The 18,732-nt window shown below is 37.1% G+C and overlaps 1 protein-coding gene across 9 annotated transcripts in view; it reads left to right on the forward strand.

The window, feature by feature from the left end:
* sorbs2a (sorbin and SH3 domain containing 2a) overlaps positions 1-18,732 on the forward strand; it is a 56,075-nt gene that overhangs the window by 15,717 nt on the left and 21,626 nt on the right. For 4 of the 9 annotated variants that reach the window (XM_044113322.1, XM_044113315.1, XM_044113323.1 and 1 more), the window contains exons 3-14: positions 1,646-1,701; positions 2,698-2,787; positions 4,575-4,601; positions 5,847-5,971; positions 6,238-6,891; positions 8,191-8,619; positions 11,513-11,648; positions 12,852-13,027; positions 15,122-15,188; positions 16,113-16,163; positions 16,298-16,502; positions 17,206-17,320. In XM_044113322.1, the coding sequence (XP_043969257.1) occupies positions 1,692-1,701; positions 2,698-2,787; positions 4,575-4,601; positions 5,847-5,971; positions 6,238-6,891; positions 8,191-8,619; positions 11,513-11,648; positions 12,852-13,027; positions 15,122-15,188; positions 16,113-16,163; positions 16,298-16,502; positions 17,206-17,320 (2,085 nt within the window). In that variant the 5' untranslated portion in view covers positions 1,646-1,691. The remainder of the gene's footprint in view (positions 1-1,645; positions 1,702-2,697; positions 2,788-4,574; positions 4,602-5,846; positions 5,972-6,237; positions 6,892-8,190; positions 8,620-11,512; positions 11,649-12,851; positions 13,028-15,121; positions 15,189-16,112; positions 16,164-16,297; positions 16,503-17,205; positions 17,321-18,732) is intronic. The other 5 variants (XM_044113319.1, XM_044113320.1, XM_044113321.1 and 2 more) reach the window with 2 other exon arrangements.

The following is an 18,732-nucleotide window of genomic DNA, read 5'->3' on the forward strand; positions in this document are numbered from 1 at the left end:
CATTATGTATTATGTACTCAGTCAGCAATGCAATGTGTGTTCTGGCCTTTAGCTTTTGAAGTATACCCTGCATACATTAATCATGTGCCTTTCAGGTACAGTTCAAAGAAAATAGCTTTGTGAAGCGAGACCCAACCTAGTAATCTATATCAATACTACTCCCAGTTAGGTTATATGTGTATTGGTTGTTCTTTAAACGCTTTGCAGTGATTTTCACACTAAGTGGTGGTTGTGGCTCAGGAGGTTTGGATTCATCCTGCAACTGGTGGGTTGCTGGTTCACCTCTGATTTACCATTCAGTATTCAAGACCTTGAATTAGGATTATTTCTCTCTTTAACCCGGTTCAGGTCAGACACTGGCAAATGTTCTGACTAATTCAGATGTGGTATTTTTGTGGAGTTATTTTACCAGCAAAACATGATAAGCTTAGTTGTATGGGTAAACAAATGCAGTATGAGAAAGAGTATGAAAGATAGGGACTTTAAACATCCTAGTTTGAGCACTTAGTCACTAAAATATAATGTTTGACTGTTTCATAATTGATTACTGTATTATGTATGTATCATATTTTGAAATGTGTTATTCAAAAAATCTTGACTTGACTAAAGATGAAAGATTTTAACTCCTAATCCTTCTGATGGCAAATATCCTACACAATGAATAAATGTTTTGGGCTTTTCCACATATTTTTTCTTTTATAAATAATATGTTGCATAGTACATAGAAAAATTGCTCACCCAAACAGTATCTGGTTTAAAAATAAATAGATTAATGGGGTGATTCAGCAAGTAAAAGAAAAAGGTAACTGAAAAATAAACCTTATCTTTTGAGGATTACAGATGTCTGTTTAATTGTTTTAGACTATCTGAGACCAGCTCAATGCTGGTAGCAAAAGTTTTTATTTTTTATTTTTCTCTGTAATGACTCTGCTGCTTGTTTTAGGATTTATTGAATTTATTGAATTCAAACTATGAAACAAAAATACAAACTAATGTCCATGGCCATCTCTGAAGGTGGCCAGAGGGAAACAGTCATTGGTGCATTAGCAGAGCATTCACACCTGTATTTAGGGCAGACGTTAATGTTGTATGTGAATTATGTCTGTCTTGATTGAGATTTAGAAAGTACAGAAAATTGTTTAAATCATGTAAATCATGCAACATTGTTTCCACTTTTTACATACAAATCGGCATTTGGCTGTGAATACGCCACTCTGTAAAAAACAGCCCTCATCATTCATATTTTCAGGAATTTGTAACTTTGAAACCCTAACGGGTTGTAGTAAATGTTGTAGATCTACCACTTATTTCCTAAATAAATCCATACATTGAAAGCAGTAGTATGTAACTCTTATTAAAACAATGTTATGACAGGAGTAATGCACAGTATTTCTGGTTGATTGTGTCTTGCCAAAATCCAGCTGTAAAAAGAAGAACCCAGAAGGCTGTACCTTGGAGAATATTTATCAGTGTTTAGGGGTTGAAGCATGTTTTCTTTTTCTTGGTAAAGTATATAACCATAAAATTCTTTGGCTTACCAAATTATTAAATTATAATATGATGGAGTTGATCAGACCAACGTTTTAATGCTACAAAATTATTTGTCTTGGGACTTTTTCCCTTAACAGTCTTGTTTGTTTTGCAGGACAGTGTGTCCCCCTGCAGTAGATCAGTAAGAAGTGCTCTTCAGTATGAATACAGGTATGAACACAAAAACAGACATGACATGCAAATAGTTTTAAAGGCTGTGGAATCAACCTACTGCTGCTTGACAAAGTTGGATCAATATTTGTTTTTATTGTGAGATGTTTTTTGGTTTAATTTACAAGCATAAATATTGTTGTCTATATATATATATATATATATATATGTAATATATATATATATATATATATATGTATGAATATAAAAAAGTGTACTTTTTTGTGCATTACATTTTGTGCAGCTTTTGTAAAGGCAGTCTGACACTAGTGAAAAGTTATGTTTTCATTGTATAATAGTTGTTCAACGCTCTGTCAGCCACTAATCGGTGATCTATTGACTACACATCTCAACACAATATGTACCTGTGTCTGTCTACCTGGGGCCCCTGACTCTGTTTATTAATGGACCGCTGTCAGTACTGTAAAGGGTAACAGTAAAATAGCTTTGCACATAAAGATTTTGCTGAGAAAAATTTACAATATCCATCTTTATGTTTAGGACGTGAGGCTGTTTAACAGAAATGCAATTAGCAAAAGATTAAAAAGTAACCTTGTATGTTTTAGCATGTAAAGATTAATATATTTCTGTTTACATACAGTAACTGTTTGAGAACTGTATTAGTATTATTAAGATCAAGATTTTTTTTTCTCAGCACTCATTGAATATTGCTGACCTAATTTAGAAGGATCTGGGATCCCTGCATATAAACCAATCATGTTCTTGAATTTATGTCCTGGCAAGTAAGCAAAACCTAATAACTCAAAACAAACTGACGGATGTTAATTCTTGCAAGAAATACTTACAGCAGAACCAAATAGCTGGCATGCATTGTAATAAAATAAGCACTTCAAATGCATGTGCTTTGCTCTAACTGCAATTTTTTTTTGTGTGTGTGCATATTTGTGTTTTGGTGTGTTGTTTTTGTGACCGTGCATGTGCATGTGTGCTTCTGCTTCTGGCTCATTGATCACGGGCCTGGCTGGGAATTCTCAGATAGCGGAGGAATTATGCGAAAAAGCGTGGCCTTGTCACTCATACTCTCTCCAATGAAGAGGGTCCAGAGCTCACCAAATTTGGCCACAGGTACCAACACTCGCAAACACACAGTTGTTTAAATTTTGAGTGAGATACGTTTTTTCTGCACTATAAAACTATAGCTTATTCAAGGGGTTGTTGTCAGCAAAATTATGTCTAAGATATTGCATGGTAGTTTGCCTTTATGTTTTTTATTGGCATGCTTGGCTTTCTAAATAAACTGTAATTCAAACTTTTATAACACATTTTTTAAAGTTGACCAAAATGGTCACCTGGATCTACATGTCTTGCTAGTGCCGTGTTCCATCTATTTATAAAACACATTGTGCAGTTTAAACAGAAATGAGCTAAATGTAATTATATGCTAGACTTCTAATAGTTGTGGCCGGTGGGAGTTCTAATATTTGAAGCACTTTACAACCTCACCATAGCTTTTCAGACATGGTTGAATCATAGAAAATAATAATACATTTTAAAAATCACAGTTTCTGCACTTCCACAATCAGTTTGTGCCTTTTTTTGAATCAGAAACACCATTATTATTATAGACCTACTTCTTTTGTTGTTTGAGCTTAGTACTGGGTTGGAGAGTCTGGATTGTTTATTGCAGCCACATGATGAGATCTAATCCTAAATGTAATAATAAACACTAAATATAACTGTTAGCTTTTTCTGGTACTGGTATATATTGCTCCTTAACCATGAAATTAAATAATTGAAAAACACTTATCAAATATGAGTAAGGTCTTTATTATTTTACTGTATGTTTAGTCTAAAACTGTAAATAATAACTGTGCTTCCTGACAAGTCCATTTGTTTTCCATAAACATAGTACATCATCTTAACTTTGACTTCAGAAAATTCTTTCTGAATAATTTTTTTTTAAACTTTGCGGTAGAGTCTAACAGGGCTGCACAGCTGTAGAACAATGAGACTGTTTACTGAAATCAGGAAATTAATTATATTTTCTCCATAATAAATGAAGTAATATTAGCAATAACAGTATTGTGGATGGATTTGCATCCACAATTAACACTTAATTTGTGTTAGTTTAACCATTTTTTTGCGGTTTGGTTGCTAACATTAAAGGGCTGGATATAGGCTGCTCTAAAGACCATCCACATTCTACTTTATTTCTTGTATCGTGTTGTGGTCTTCATCCTCATGTGAAAAGACTCTGTGGAAATGTCATTGCATTGTATCTTTTGTAATTTATGAATTTAAAAAACAGAAAAAGGATTTAACCAAGTTTTTTCTTGGTGGTTGTCTGTAGCAGATGAGGTTTTGCTTAAATGATATTCACATGAACTAATCTTCTCAAGTTATTGCAACTTTGTGATTGAGTCCAAAACATTGAGTTTGGGTTCTGTGGTTTCTTGTTCCACAGAGATTTAAAGCAAAGAGCAATTATTAAATAAAGTATTTGGTGTCAATTTTTTTGACATTTTATTTATCATATATTGTGTTTTTAACCAGCATAAAAAACCAAAGGCTGATTTTCACATGTGGACAATAACATTATTATTAAGTATGTTTTCCAAATTTTAATATGGATTTTATTTCCAATACTGTCATATAGTCAACTGTATCACAATAGTAAAATTAGTGTAATATAAAATGAATTGATTTTCTGTTGTCTGTGGTATGTTCTGATATTACATGTCTTTGTTCACCACAGTGTGTGTCTATGAAGCACTCAACATTCTTGTAGTTTGTGAGCTGATTGCTTCTTTACATGTCATTATATTTCATTCATCCACTGTTTTAGGGACGTAATACAACCCAGTCACTCATAGAGACATTACTTATTATGTTTACTCTTCTCTGTTTCCCAGCTAATGATTCTCACTCAACAGAGTTTGGTAAGTGACTGGACTGTCTGGTAAAAACAATCTAATCAACAAACATGAGTAGGGCTGCACAATACTGGAAAAAAATTTTGTAGTTTTTTTCTTTCCCTCTGGAATATATGCAGAAATTTTCAAGAGATAACTTGAATTAGGGCTGGCTGATAGGTTGAAAAACTTATAAGCATTTCATAGTCAATATTGCTTAATATTGATTATTTTTTGTTTTAATTATCAAAATACTACCAAACTGATGTGATTTTTCTTCTCTTATTCACAATTTCTTCTTTTGCTGTTGCATTCATTTTCTCCTTTCAATCTACCCTGTTCTTTTTTTATTTAGGCATTTATGAGGCATTTATGAGGGTGGGTGGCAAAACAAAAACCTGCTCCAACATACTCAGGGGTACAGTGTGCATTCTGTGATTGTCCACAAATGGTTGAAATTTTATTGTCAAGTGTAGCAATTCCCTACATTTACAGTGACAAATTTCTTCATTCAGACAATTCATGAGTGTTTCCCACAGAACTCACAACCTGATACATTACGCCAATATAAAGACAACTGTTGTTGAGCAGTGTAACTTAATTTGTCTTATCTGTCAAAGCAATGAAAACGCTGTTATCCTAGTAGAAGTTAGCTCGATATAGCTTAGTTGTGTAATAGGCTAATATGAAATTACAGTTAAATTCACGTCTGTTCTATTGTTCTTTTAGAACATTGGTAGTTCTGGCAACAACACGTTATGTCAGAAGCTGAAGATCAGCCCACAATTGAGCAGATATTTAAGAATCAAATCATCTATGCATTTACATCAAAGCAAGCTATAAAAAAAAAGCAAAATAATATATTTTAGAGCTGTAATCATAAAAGCATGATACTGCAAAACCATGACATTTTTACCTAAGATTATCATCATATTGTCATAATTTCATACAGACCCATATCTAGCCACTAACTTGGCCATAACGCCTGCTTTCTTCTTTCCTCTTGTTCGCATCTATGCTTCCATGAGTCTGTGACCTTTAGCATTTTAGGCAAAATTGTTAGTGTCCAGGGTGAACTTCTGCTGCTGTTAGACTCTGTCCAGTTGGCTTCAAACAGTCCTGAATATCGCACACACTACTATTACGATGATAACATATTCCTAATATATTGTGCAGATCTAAACATGATCAAAGAAACTATTAAATATCTCTAATCTAACTAAACAGATATAAAGTAAAGCACCCCCCAGACCATGTTATTATAATCTGCAGATTCTTGGCGGTCCCGCAGCGTTACTGATGGTTTGAAAAATGGAGATGCCAGCAGTTCATCTCTTGCTGCCAAAGGATTTCGGAGTGTCAGACCCAACCTACAGGACAAAAAGTCTCCCACACAGGTAATCTGCTCATACTCTAGGTTGGCTTTAGAATTATTTTAGCTTACTACGGTTTGTAGGAAAATGTTTTGTATTGTCTTGGACTCTTAATGTTCTTGGATGGTAAAAATCCATTACAGTTGAAAATAGTAAATCCTGCAAAATCATTTTTGGATTTGTAAGCACATTCTTGAAACAACGTCATAATGGATTTAATTGTGCTGATTATTTTTCCTATTCTTGTTGTTTGAACTTACGCCGGCTTCTGCTTCTGATTGGCTAACAAGGATGTCAGTCCCTTGCCACAGCCACCCCCCAGGAGAGAGAGCTTTAACCTCTTGTCCATTGGCACCAATCCACCGGAATTCAACTCAATCACTGATCTGGCTAATGACTTAAGTTCTAGAAGACTAACATTCACAAAGAACGACAGAGCTGTATTAAAAGAATCCTGCACGGTTAGCAGCACATCCTCTTACTCTTACTCTGAGACCAGTGGAAATTCAGTCCAGCAGGTTAATCAGTCCACAGCTGCAAATAATATGAGCAACCTCAGTGCCTCTGCCACTACCAGCACACAGAAACGTAAAGTTTCTTCACTTAAGCTAACCCCTGTCACTATCCCTGACCCCCCTGATCACGTTACTCCTCAATTTGAAACCCATTCCAAGATCTTGACCTCAGGCTCACTCTTACCATCTTCTCCACCTCCACAAATGGTTTCAAACACACCCCAAACCCCATCACAGACAGCTTCAGTGTATGTCCACTTAAATGCAGAAAATCTAAAAAATCCAGCAGCTTTGGCTTCAAATCCAAGAATGGAGGTGAAGGTCCCAGATCAAGATCCAGATCAGACCTCAACACCAGCCCCAACGCAAGTGAAGATGACAATGCCTCCTCCTACTATTCCACCAAGACCTTCGCCTGCACAACTGTTGGTACATACCTGACTATGCAGTGTAATTACAGCAAGATCCTCAATGACTACTTAGTCTTTGCAGTCAAACACGAGTGTTTGGACGTTGGTAGCATCAAGAGTGACTAAATGGCTACACATTTGTTTGTGTTAGATGATTTTACACAAAACATGTGGTCAAGGTATCATTTGTCAAATGCCAAATTTTGAGCCTATGTGATAAAAGTAGAGATATCCTGATCAAGTATTATTGTCACTTATCGTGGTCCAAGTCATTTACGATTTGCCTTTTGCCAAAACCAGAGCCCCAAATACCCCATTAAAAAATAATACAGTCAATGTCAAAATTGCGTTAAATTATTTATCAGTAATATATCAATACTGATATTTTATCAGTATTATACCCATTGACTCATCAGTGATGTGATATTCTGAACAACACCATATCCTTTTAGATTCTACATTTAACAGCCTTAATGTGCTTCTCCAACACGGGTTAGCATGGCTAAGTAAGCTGATCGAGATCTGACAAAACATGACAAGAAACGTGTTACCGTTATTTTTCTAAAGACTCAAGAAGTACACCAATTTTTCCTGCTGAGGACATTTTCATATAGACCCGTTTGTTGAATCACTGAGCTAATCTTAACATATAGCTCTGTTTTAATTTGACTTGTTAGTATTTTGCCTTTAAACAAAGTTGAAAAAAATTAGCCCTTTGAACATCATAAAAGCAGACATACCTTCAAAGAGATTGTAGCAACATGTAACAAGGTTACCTGTCCTTGACAGTTTAACTCTGTCAAGGACTCTCAATACCAGTCAGTTGAACATGCCTAGATTGGGATCCTGATCCAGTACTTGAGCTCCGATCACTAGGTAAAAAGTCACCTTCTTTCTTTTGACATTCTTTATAAATAAGTGGAATGTACTTTGATGGGTTTTGTATACAACTTGTCTGCTGTGCTTTAGTTGTCTAGTCTTGATGCTTCCATTTGGCCAACAAAACTATGATATGTAATCATATTTACTGTATGTGTGACATAAACCAAATGTTTCTTTCAGTAGATATTTATCTCATTGACAGGAAGAATCACTTGCTGTTCATCACTAAACTTGTACTAATGATGCGTCTTTAATTTACATCGTTTTTTTTATGTTTTGAAAGACGTTGCTGCAGCTTGAATTTACCATCAGCCTACCGTGAATTGTTTTGTCACACCACCCTAAGCCTTTTGACTCGCTGGCTAATAAGTGATGTAACTAAGCACCTGCCTCCTTTCCTCCTTTCCCCACCAATTTGTTCTTACTCCAACACCAGGGGCCTCCTTCCCCTGACCCTTCAGCACGGCACTACCCCGGTCGCTGCCAGAGCTCCGAATCACTCGACTACCCATCCAGCTTAATGCCCAAGGCCTTATCGTCACCCACCCCGTATGTTCCTAGTAGAGCTGTTATGAAAACTGGAGCAATCAGTGGGCAGAGTGTTGCCGCCTTCAGCAACATGAGCATTGGTAGCTGTGTGTCACCGGCGACTTCCCCCGTGACAGTCTCGGCACTCAGCCACTACTCGTCATCCACGACGGGTCTGCTTGATGAGCTTCAGATCTGTAGCCTGGACTCACCTGGCGCCTCACCCACACCTTCGCCCACGCTCAGCCATGTCTCTACCTACATATCCACTGCTGGGCCTGATGATGTGCTAACAACCTCTGTGGGCTCTACTGCTGCAGCAGCTACTGTCACTAATGTAATTATCTGAACAAGCCACCTCTGTAACATTTCATTACATTAAAAAAGTGTCCCATCTCTCCCACCTAATCATTTGAATGACTAGACAGAAAAATGTGTGTGATTGCTACATTTCTTTTTTCATTTTTATTTTACTTCCACTAACCATTAACTGCTCCTTACCTATCAGATGTCAAAATTCAATTCAGTGTTGTTTCTTTATGCTTTTGTGAATGTATTCATGTCAGCTTTAGGTTAATGTCAGCTTCTGCTTCCTTTTCCTTTTTTCTTTCGTCGTACATCAGAATAAATTTAGCTCTATTTTTTCGATTACATTTTATTTGCCAAAGCGTATGCACACCAAACTTGCATGCACATTTGGTGTGCAAGAGCACTGCCACAGCAAGCTTTATGACAAAAAATATCCAAGTGGGGTTAAAATTTAAATATGTTTTTACAGGGAAAAATATGACATGGACATCAGTGCTATTAATGTGAATATTCAAAGCTGAAATTGTAAAACGTGCGTATGAAGTACAACATATCCCTTGCCAAGCAGCTTCAAAAAAAGTTAGATGATGGATCAAATGGACGTCCCCCACTGACAGAGGAAAAAATAATAACATATTTCATCCATCCATCCATCCATCCATTTTCTATACACCCTTCATCCCTAATGGGGTCGGGAGGGTTGCTGGTGCCTATCTCCAGCTGCGTCCCGGGCAAGAGGCGGGGTTCACCCTGGACAGGTTGCCAGTCTATCGCAGATAATATATATTTCAGGTGTTATTTTCTAACTTGTGTTTTAGATCCTGTGACTTGTAAAACATCAAGACGGAGACCTAGCATACAACGGATGTATTGTCTTCCTGGGTGGCTGAGTCACTTTCCTAAACTTAGCAGAGATTTCTGTCCTCTCATGCCATCTGTCCTGATTACTGAAATAATGTTCTTTATTTGCCATTTATTGCATGATTCTATTGATCATCCAATGGCAAACTAGTTAAAAGGGTTTCACTCTGCAAGAGTGAGGATGAAAAAAATTATCAGTAAGGAATACAAGGAGTTTCCTGATGAACTTTGACGAACCTTGACTTATGTATGGCCTACCACGATACTGTCATGAACTATTATATTCCTCATAATGACCTAGATGAGCCACAGTGGTATTTAACAACTGCTTTTCTCCAGAGTTCGTCCCAGCTTGTAAACACAGCAGATGACTGATGTGACAATTATCTCTGTGGTGATGTCAGCTGGCAAGTTGCCCAACATGGTGATAATTCACCAAGCAAAACAGTTACCCTTAGTTAGTAATTACTGTTTGTCTGGGGAAACATAATGTTTTGAATCCAGCAAAAGACTAAGCCAAACAAAAGAGCATTGTATTACATTGTGTTAAATGCAATAAATAAAAACTCCACTACAGGATCACATTACAGCTGTTGAAACTGAAGATGAAACATTTTGTCACACTATTATTCAAATAGCAGAAGTCATTTTCTGTCCTCATAGTTTGTTTCCTAAAAGATTGTTTAATAAATCTCAACAAGAATGTTAATTTAAGAGCCTCTTGTTATGAATGTGCTACATTGACCTTTCCAGTCAAGCAGATTAAAGCACTTTATTTTAAGCTGTTACCAGCAGATTGTTGATAGGATTTTTATTTCAATGTCACATGCACAGAGTTAGTCACAAACTCAACTCACTTTCCTCACATTAAAACATTCTAGCCAATATTCTCACATTTATTGGCTTCAGTATTCTGGTCATAAATTTGCAATATTTTGCTATGTTTTTCTTCCTTTAATCCCTTCCAAAATCTACATATTGAGGAAATAAGAGAAAATACACGCAAACTGATAAAAAAAATTGTAGTAATTAAAGAACCCAAAATAGCTCGATTTTATATCAATCAGAGCTGGGATGGTTTTTGATGCTGACAAGCGCGGCAACTTGTGGGGGGGCGTCTCACCTCACACAATGAGCGGACCACCTCTGGATCTCAGGCTATAACATCAAGTAAAGCCGAGGCAGCAGTGGAGCAGTGTAGTACTGCCATTGCATGAGTCCTTCAGTGTGACATAAAGCTACTTCCAAAAACAGATAAATTTAATTCCGTTGACTTTAATTAGAGGTGCCAATAAATGTGCAGAGCTCTGTACGTAACATAAAACAGTCCGTTTATTTTACAGTCCTACAACAAAAGGCAAAAGGCAGTTATCGAAACTCAACAGTCATTTTGAATTTAGCTTCATTACTTCATCTGACATTTCCCGAACTATTAGGTTTGCATCTATTGTGTGAGGTCACAGTTGCATTGTGCTATCACTTGTAATTCTGAGTCTCCTACTTGCAGCATCCATCAGGTTAATGAAGTGAGAAATATCCACAGTGCTAACACATTTAGATTGCCTTCCACAAAGATCTGGATGAACAAAAGACATAGAACTGAACAAGGCTCGGTTGGTTTGAAACCCCATCGCTGTAACTTTAACTGCTCTATCTTTGCCAGATTAAATATTTTATTTCAGTGGGGTAGCACTTTTATTTATGTCTGCTGTCCTGCTTTCATTAACTCATTTATAATAGAGATGTTTGTGAATGAGTTGTCTTTGTTTACTGTTGGTGTTTTTATATTTCTTGTCATAAAATTCCAATAAATATGACTTCCCTGTCTAACAATGGAGATTTACTGAATTAGTTATTTGTGTAAATAACTTTAGTTCTAATTTCTTCTGTTGTTACTTGTCCAACTGTACTTGTGTAACATGATTTTTTCCTTTAGAGGTTATCTTTGTGTGTTTTACTCTTATTCTATGTGTTTACACATTTAATCAGATGTTTTACATTGCTGAGAATGTTTTTTAATATGTTGTTGCTTCTTTTTCTGGCTTGTGGGTCACTCGTAGGGTCAAGTTCTTTCTCATGCAGTGAATGGAAGTACCAGCTATTCACAGAGGCCCATGTCTCCACCGTCATATCCTCCTCCTCCACCTCCTCCTCCATCACTCCACACAGGCCTCCAGAGACACAGCAGGAGCTCAGGTGAGTCACTGTTCTTTGGTCAGCTTCTTTTTATGTTTAGTCAGTTCTCTTAAATGTAAATTGATTCACCTAAATTCCTTCTGTCAGGCCTAAATCAGTGACTGCAGCTTAACACTTCCATCAGCGGAGTTGCAATTAGGCCTAAATAATGATCTGGATCTAAATAAATAATTAATCATTTGAATTTATTTTTGACTAGGACATCAGGAAGCCCATTCCATAAGCTTTATGTTGACCTGGTACCATCTTTAGGCTGTGTTTGGTTTCTTGGCCCCAATTCTTTATTTATTCTGCTGTCTACCGAGTGGTTGGAAGTGAAATTGATGAATGTGGAGATCGTCTGCTGTTGTTTTATCCACCAGTACCACCGTTAGCAAAGCAGTCCCACTGCCTGATGTTGCTGCTACTATACTTAAAACATAAGATTGACTTGAGATACTGATATTTACTCCTCAAAACGTACCTGTTATTGTTGAGGCCAGATAGCTCAGTCTAAGTTGACCATTAAATCTTTCTCTTGAAAGCATTTGGATCTAAAATGAGTATGTTTTGGAGAAGTCTCCCCTTTTTGGTTCATCAGTCTATTGAGTCCTTTTTAAGCCAGCAGAGAGAAACTGGCAGCTACAGTCTATCACTCAGGAAAAGGAACCAGGTTTTGATTCTGTCAATTGAAGACATTGTATAACATTTTGCCACATTTATTGAAAGTAAGCCTCTGTTTGTACCTGGGTTGGTTAGAGGATAACCACATTATGTTCCTGATGAGCGCATGGAAAGTAAATATATTTGGTAGCAGAAGATTAAACCTACGGGTGCACCAATTTATTGGCCAGTTGATTTATTGGTGCCGATTTCCTCAATTTTGGGAGATCGGTGGTTGGCCGATACATATATATGAAGCCAATCGTATCCACCAATCTTTCCCGTGAGAGAGGTTTGATAGACCGGCCCACCAGGTCGTGTCTGCGCAGTTGCAGTTAACAATAGTTACCCCACTGTTACCCATCCAGCGACTTTCTTGCTATTCTTTGCAACATTTCAGACAAAATAGATGGTATTGGCAGGTCAGGCTTTTTGAAGATCGGTAATCGGAGATCAGCCAAAAAACTGCTATTGGTGCACCCCTAACCAAAACGCAAAACTTTTCTTCACAATAACAAAGACTAATTTACGTGTCTGTCTCCTTTCCATTTTTGTAACCAGAGGGCAGCGAGTCGGTCACCAGGGAGTCTGTGGTTTCAGGTCACACCAGCATCAGCAGCACAGTGCCCCTCGCTCGCTTCTCAGAAGAAGAAAAGAAGGTGTCCATCGTTAAAGCCCCGCATTACGAAGGCATTGGACCTGTGGATGAGTCTGGCATCCCTATTGCCATTCGCACGGTGAGGTCAAATGACCAAAGAGCCTAAAGACTATTTTAATCAGGTCCAGAGACATAACCTTAGTTTCTTCTGACCCATTTTGGGCTGTCTTCATGTGATCATCTAAAACAGAGAGGATTACTCTCAGCTGTCTGGAACTGCTGACCCTTTATCAAAGGCCTCATCTGAGTCCAGCTATCTCTGTTGAAGTATCTCTTACTCTTTCTCTGTGTGCTAGTTATGAAGATGAACTTACTCTGTTGCTCTTTACTTGTGAAAGAGTGTCCTCTCCATTCGGGTTTTCATGTATTAACACTTCACGTCAGTTGTCAGCTTCTTGAGAAGAAGCATTGACCGCTGACATGCTGCACCACAGAGGTACAGAATGGAGAGTGGAACAGAGATGAGGAAAAGAAGTTGGCCAGAAAAAGGAAAAAAAAAAAAAACAGATGCTCCTTGTGAGCAAGCAGACATTTTTGTGGCCACTCTGTTCGGTAACCGTGGAGAATGAAGCCATAATTGGTCTGTTTCTTATCCTTGCCAATGCTACATGTGCCGCCTCCAGAATCCAGAACCAGGGCTCAGTGCTACTGAATAACGAAAGGATTAAGCCCTTCTGCCATTTGATAGCTCTTATTTGAAGAGGCTGTTGGATCTATAGTGTTTACACAAAGACAAGCATTTCTCCTGCTGAGTCCCCACACAGCACCGGGAGCCCATTCTTTGCTTTTGTATCAACACCTTCTGAGGTTTTACTCTGTTGTGTAAAACTAAACCTGCTCACTCAGATTTATTGCATTTCTAGAAAACTATTGGCCATCCTGCAAGTGTCAAGAGGCATTGTTTATATCTCATCTGTATTTATTTGTACAGTTTATCAGCTTTTATCAAATTACTCTTATTAACTGACTTGAATATTTGAGAAATAAAAAAACAGTTTATCTTTTTTTAGTTAAATGTTTCAGATTTTCAACTGCTGATTTTATTTATCAGCAGTTGTTCTTTTTGTTTTAAGTTTTCCTATAGACGTTGTTCTGCATCGTTTTGTGTCTTGAAGCAATTTGTGTGGCCAAACCAGTCATTTAAAGTTTGAAACTATTCTTTGTGTTCTTGACTTGTGGCTAATACCAGTGTTGTGGTCCACTGGAGTCCTTTACCAGATTGATTGACGTCACTTTGTTTATTGTCTGTTATACATTTTTTTTAGATCAGAGAATATTGTGTTGCTTTTGTGATCTTTTGCCCACTTCCTTTGTCAGACTTTGTCTATTTAAGTAATTTCTTCACTGCTAATTCATGATTTAATAAGGGGCAATTAAATTTCTACATTGTTCCAGATTGGTTTGGATATATTTCAACCTTTTATAAATTAATGACTCTTTGAAAACCACGTTTGGTAACTACTCTGATGTTTTTGGTCAGATAATAAAAAACTGTTTAATATTGCTTAAAAGTTTGAACAGAAGGAAAAAGTTCTGATTCTCACGTCATAGTATTTTTCAGCATTTCTAAAATAATGGTTACATTCTGGTTCCTGAGAGGTTCCTATTCTACATGCCACAGTATCAATTTATAGAAAGACAAAGATAAGGGTTTATATACTTAAATACCATAATATCATTGACATCCATGTCAATAGTCAGATTTGTATATATAATTCAAGAGAAGGAGAAATGTTAATTTATCTTGATGTTTTTTTAATCCATAAGATGACACAACATGGTTCTGCAAGGATAAAGTAAAAAAAAAAATGAATTGGAATGAAAAGGAAACATTTTTTAAATTGTGGAAAATGTCAGTTGTAGTCCTCAAATGCTTTATTTTTAAAGTCATTAGATATTCCACCAAGCAAGTGCAGCATTTTCATAAGCCCCACATTGGCATAATTTAGCTTTTCTGAATAATTTATAATTTAAGTTTTTTCCTGGGATTCAACTGCCTGAAAATAATCAGCCTGCAGACTGACCTCATAATAAGTGTTTCAACTCTGTTGGGAATAACTTTGTGTGTTGCTTACTTAAAGTTAACATTTGTTGTTTGTTTTTTTTTTGTTTTTTTGTTTTTTTCATTTAATAGCAAGTTGTTTACAATGTTTTTTGATGTTTTTCTCCACAGACAGTTGACAGGCCAAAAGATTGGTACAAAACTATGTTCAAACAGATTCACAAAGTTCACAAAGCAGGTATGTCCAAACCAGAGCAGCCTGAAAGATGTCCCCATTATGTGCCTTGATCAGATGATTTGCCTACTTGAACAGGAGTTGATCATGTATGCATTTAGTTTGTAGATGTGTGTGTGGGCTTGTGCATCTTTGTGCATCTTTGTCTGTCAGTTCATGTTAAAACCAAAGACCTAAACAATCTCAGAGCCAGAACTCATTAGATATGAGCAGGAAACTCTTGAACGGAGATGGGATAGCGAGAGCCCTCTAATAGACTCAGAGCTGTCCTGGGAAATCTGCTCTAATTTTTTGGGTCTGGCAGAAAGACAGTCAGCACAAGGCTCAATTGTTCTGAGCTGCTCAGGCTTCTTTTATCACAGCACATAGAAAACGCACACATTCCCACTGTATTCCAGTGAAGCCATGCCATTCACTTCTAAGTATCCTCTACAGTTTCATAATACATTTCTTCTGCCACTTGAAAGATCTCTGCCACTTCACAGTTCCTGCCACCCCTGGAAAAGATGCAACTTAGAAGACAGGAAAATAATGAATTCACTCTTCTGTCGCAGTAGCATCATCTCACAGAAAATTATAGAAAATCCCAGTCATTCTTTTAAATACATTTATGCAAATCCCTAGTTAGAACATATATTTTACTGGAACTCATGTGTCAACCAGTAAAATATTGAGTGATTGGGGAAGGCAGGCATATTCATAAAGATGAATATGATGAGGATGTCTGTTCATCCTCCCCATGGACAGACATGGTGTAAATCATGTTTAAATTGGTACACCAGTGTTCACTCTTGTTCTGCAAAACACAAATACTAGACCTCATTGTGTTACTGTCATTGTGAAGCCTGCTAGTTACTCTTAGAGTTTATGCTTTATAATATGTGTTTGCATGTATCTCAATCTGTCTTTTTACCTTTTCTGCTCCAGATGATGACTACTGTGGCACATACAATGCAACATATGCTTTCATAAACAATGGTGAGACTTGTTCTCCAAGGAACAAAAAACTGTTTCATACTCTTATCGTTTCTTCCCAACCTGCATGTCTCCTCCTTTATGCCTTACCGCCCTCCTTACCTCTCCCTCCACTGTCTCCTCCATTCTGTCCTTAGCCGATGACTACAGCACCACCATGGCCCACCCACCTCCTCGGACACACACATATAGACCTCTGTCCAAAAGCCCCTCAGACAACGGTGGGCAGCGGGTTCCTCGGGAGCCCTCACCTTCCCCAGTACCCCCACCACCTCCACCAATGCCCTCCCTCCTGCAGCTTAGGGCCAGAGACAGCGACCGGGACAAAGATTCAACAGACATGTAAGAGAAAAGTCCTCTTACTAAACACCTGGGTGTTACTGAGAAACTGGGTTGGATTTATTGCAGCAGTGTGAAATTGTCTGAGTCACAGTCTTAAGCTTATTGTTGCAAAATATCCTTTCTGTTACTGCATGCTAGACTTTGACATGCAGTGCATTATCTCCTGCCATGGCATTGCAAATCCACTACAATATGTATGGTTGGTATCTGAGTCCTGGTTCTATGTGGAGAAACCAGCTAGAAGCAGTGGTCACTTTTTCATAATCTGATGAGTGCACACCTGCATTGCTTGCTCTGCAGTAAATTTGATGGACTAGCGTAGTTTCATCTCATTTCAATCTAAATTAGCTTCATCAAATCAGTGATATTTAGTGGAAAAATTCACAAAAACAATCATGAAAACCTGGAGTGACTGAAGAGTGTAAAAAAGTATTCAACATCATTTAATCTTAAGAAATACTTATCGAATGAAGACACAACTTTTTATTAATATTTTAACAGTTTATTAATGGGTTTTATCAATAAATTCTGGAATAACAGGCACTTTAAGAACATTCATTATCTTGATGTGGCCCAAAACGAGAATGTCTTTTATACTTCTGATGTATGGCATCAACCCCAAACCCATTTTCTTTTGATCTTTGTCTTTAGTGAAGTCTAAGGCTGTTTCCTGAGAGACATATTTCTCTTTTCTTTACACCAGGAATGAATGGGGTCCTCCAGACAGGAAAGTGGACACACGAAAGTACCGCGCAGAGCCCAAGAGTATTTTTGAGTATGAGCCTGGCAAGTCATCAATTCTGGAGCATGAAAGACCAGTGAGTCATTTTTCTAATGTCTCAAATATTTCTCTAAAATATCTTTTGCCAGCATTCCAGAAATATGACATGTACTGTGATCTTGGTATGTAGAAGATTGAGTTGATCACAGGAAGCAACTTAAGCTACAAATGCAGTACAACCAACATTCCAACAAACTCATCAACAACAATTGTTTATTTCTTTCTCAATGGTTTAATAGACATGATTATGTCATTTTTCTCCCTCCACACATGTTGACACTCCTGGTAAAAACATTCAATAATTTGACACCAAAATATCCACCATTAAATTGAAACACATTTATACCTTATGTGATAAATCTCACTTTAAGCAATAACAGAATTTTTTAAATAAATCATTCCAAATTATTGAAAAAATCTGCAGTTCTACTGTATATTTTGTCAACAGCACAGCTCTTTTGTTTCTGTGACATGTGAGGTTTAAATATTTGATCATTCCTATTTGCACAAACTCTCTTCCGTCTCTGTTGTTCACCTTAGACCACATTGTTTCTTTTGGGTTCAGCTTTGGAGACTGAGATGGAGGTTGATTTTGTTGGGTGAATAATTTCTGTCTTGACGTGGCCATATATTTTGGATTATTATCTTCTCAAAAGTGATGATGCATTTTATGTTCTGTTTGTTTGATTATTACTTTTAGAGGTATTTTTTAAAAGCTCGTCTAGGAACAAGTGCTGCAAATTAGCTTTTGCTATTGCACTGTGACGTAAACATGGGACTGCTGTTTTCTTTCAGTTTGTCTATGTCACTGTATGTCTGTCCCTACCAAATAAACTAATTAAAAAAAGTTTTTTGGCACAAACCTTTAGATTATCAGCACTTTTGACTGCAACAAAATGTTAATATTACTTCTAGTCAGAAGAAATGTGTTGGTAAAATTGAAACATTACTTTAAACCTAATTTATCAAAGGTAATAGTATGTGTTTGTACCAAAGAGTTCTGTTCAATCCTTTCAGTGTGGTACAGTAAGAGACCTGAATCTTTTACTTCAGGCCTAATCTGAGTACTGTAATTTAAACCTTTACAGTATTATTTTACACAATGATGTTCTGTATTTGACTGAAGAATGTTTGTGTCCAGACTTAAAGCTGTACCAAAAAATCCACAACAGGAACTCTAGGTGTTATCACTATGTGCCATTAAGCAACACCATAGATCCTCTTTTAGCTAAAGTGACAATGGAGAAAGAAAGGTGGACCAAACCAAAGATCTATGGTTAATTTTTTTACATTAACCAGATTAATAGGTAATTTTACTTACCTGAAACAACATGAAGGCAGATGTAAACGTGACTAGATGAAGAAAACTAGGCTGAAGAGAAAACCCAGCTGCCTAGAGCTCATCCTAAAATATCAGCAGCAGACATGTGACCACACACCAGGCAGTAC

This window comes from Gambusia affinis, linkage group LG04, assembly GCF_019740435.1.
Source record: "Gambusia affinis linkage group LG04, SWU_Gaff_1.0, whole genome shotgun sequence".
Lineage (NCBI taxonomy): Eukaryota > Metazoa > Chordata > Actinopteri > Cyprinodontiformes > Poeciliidae > Gambusia > Gambusia affinis.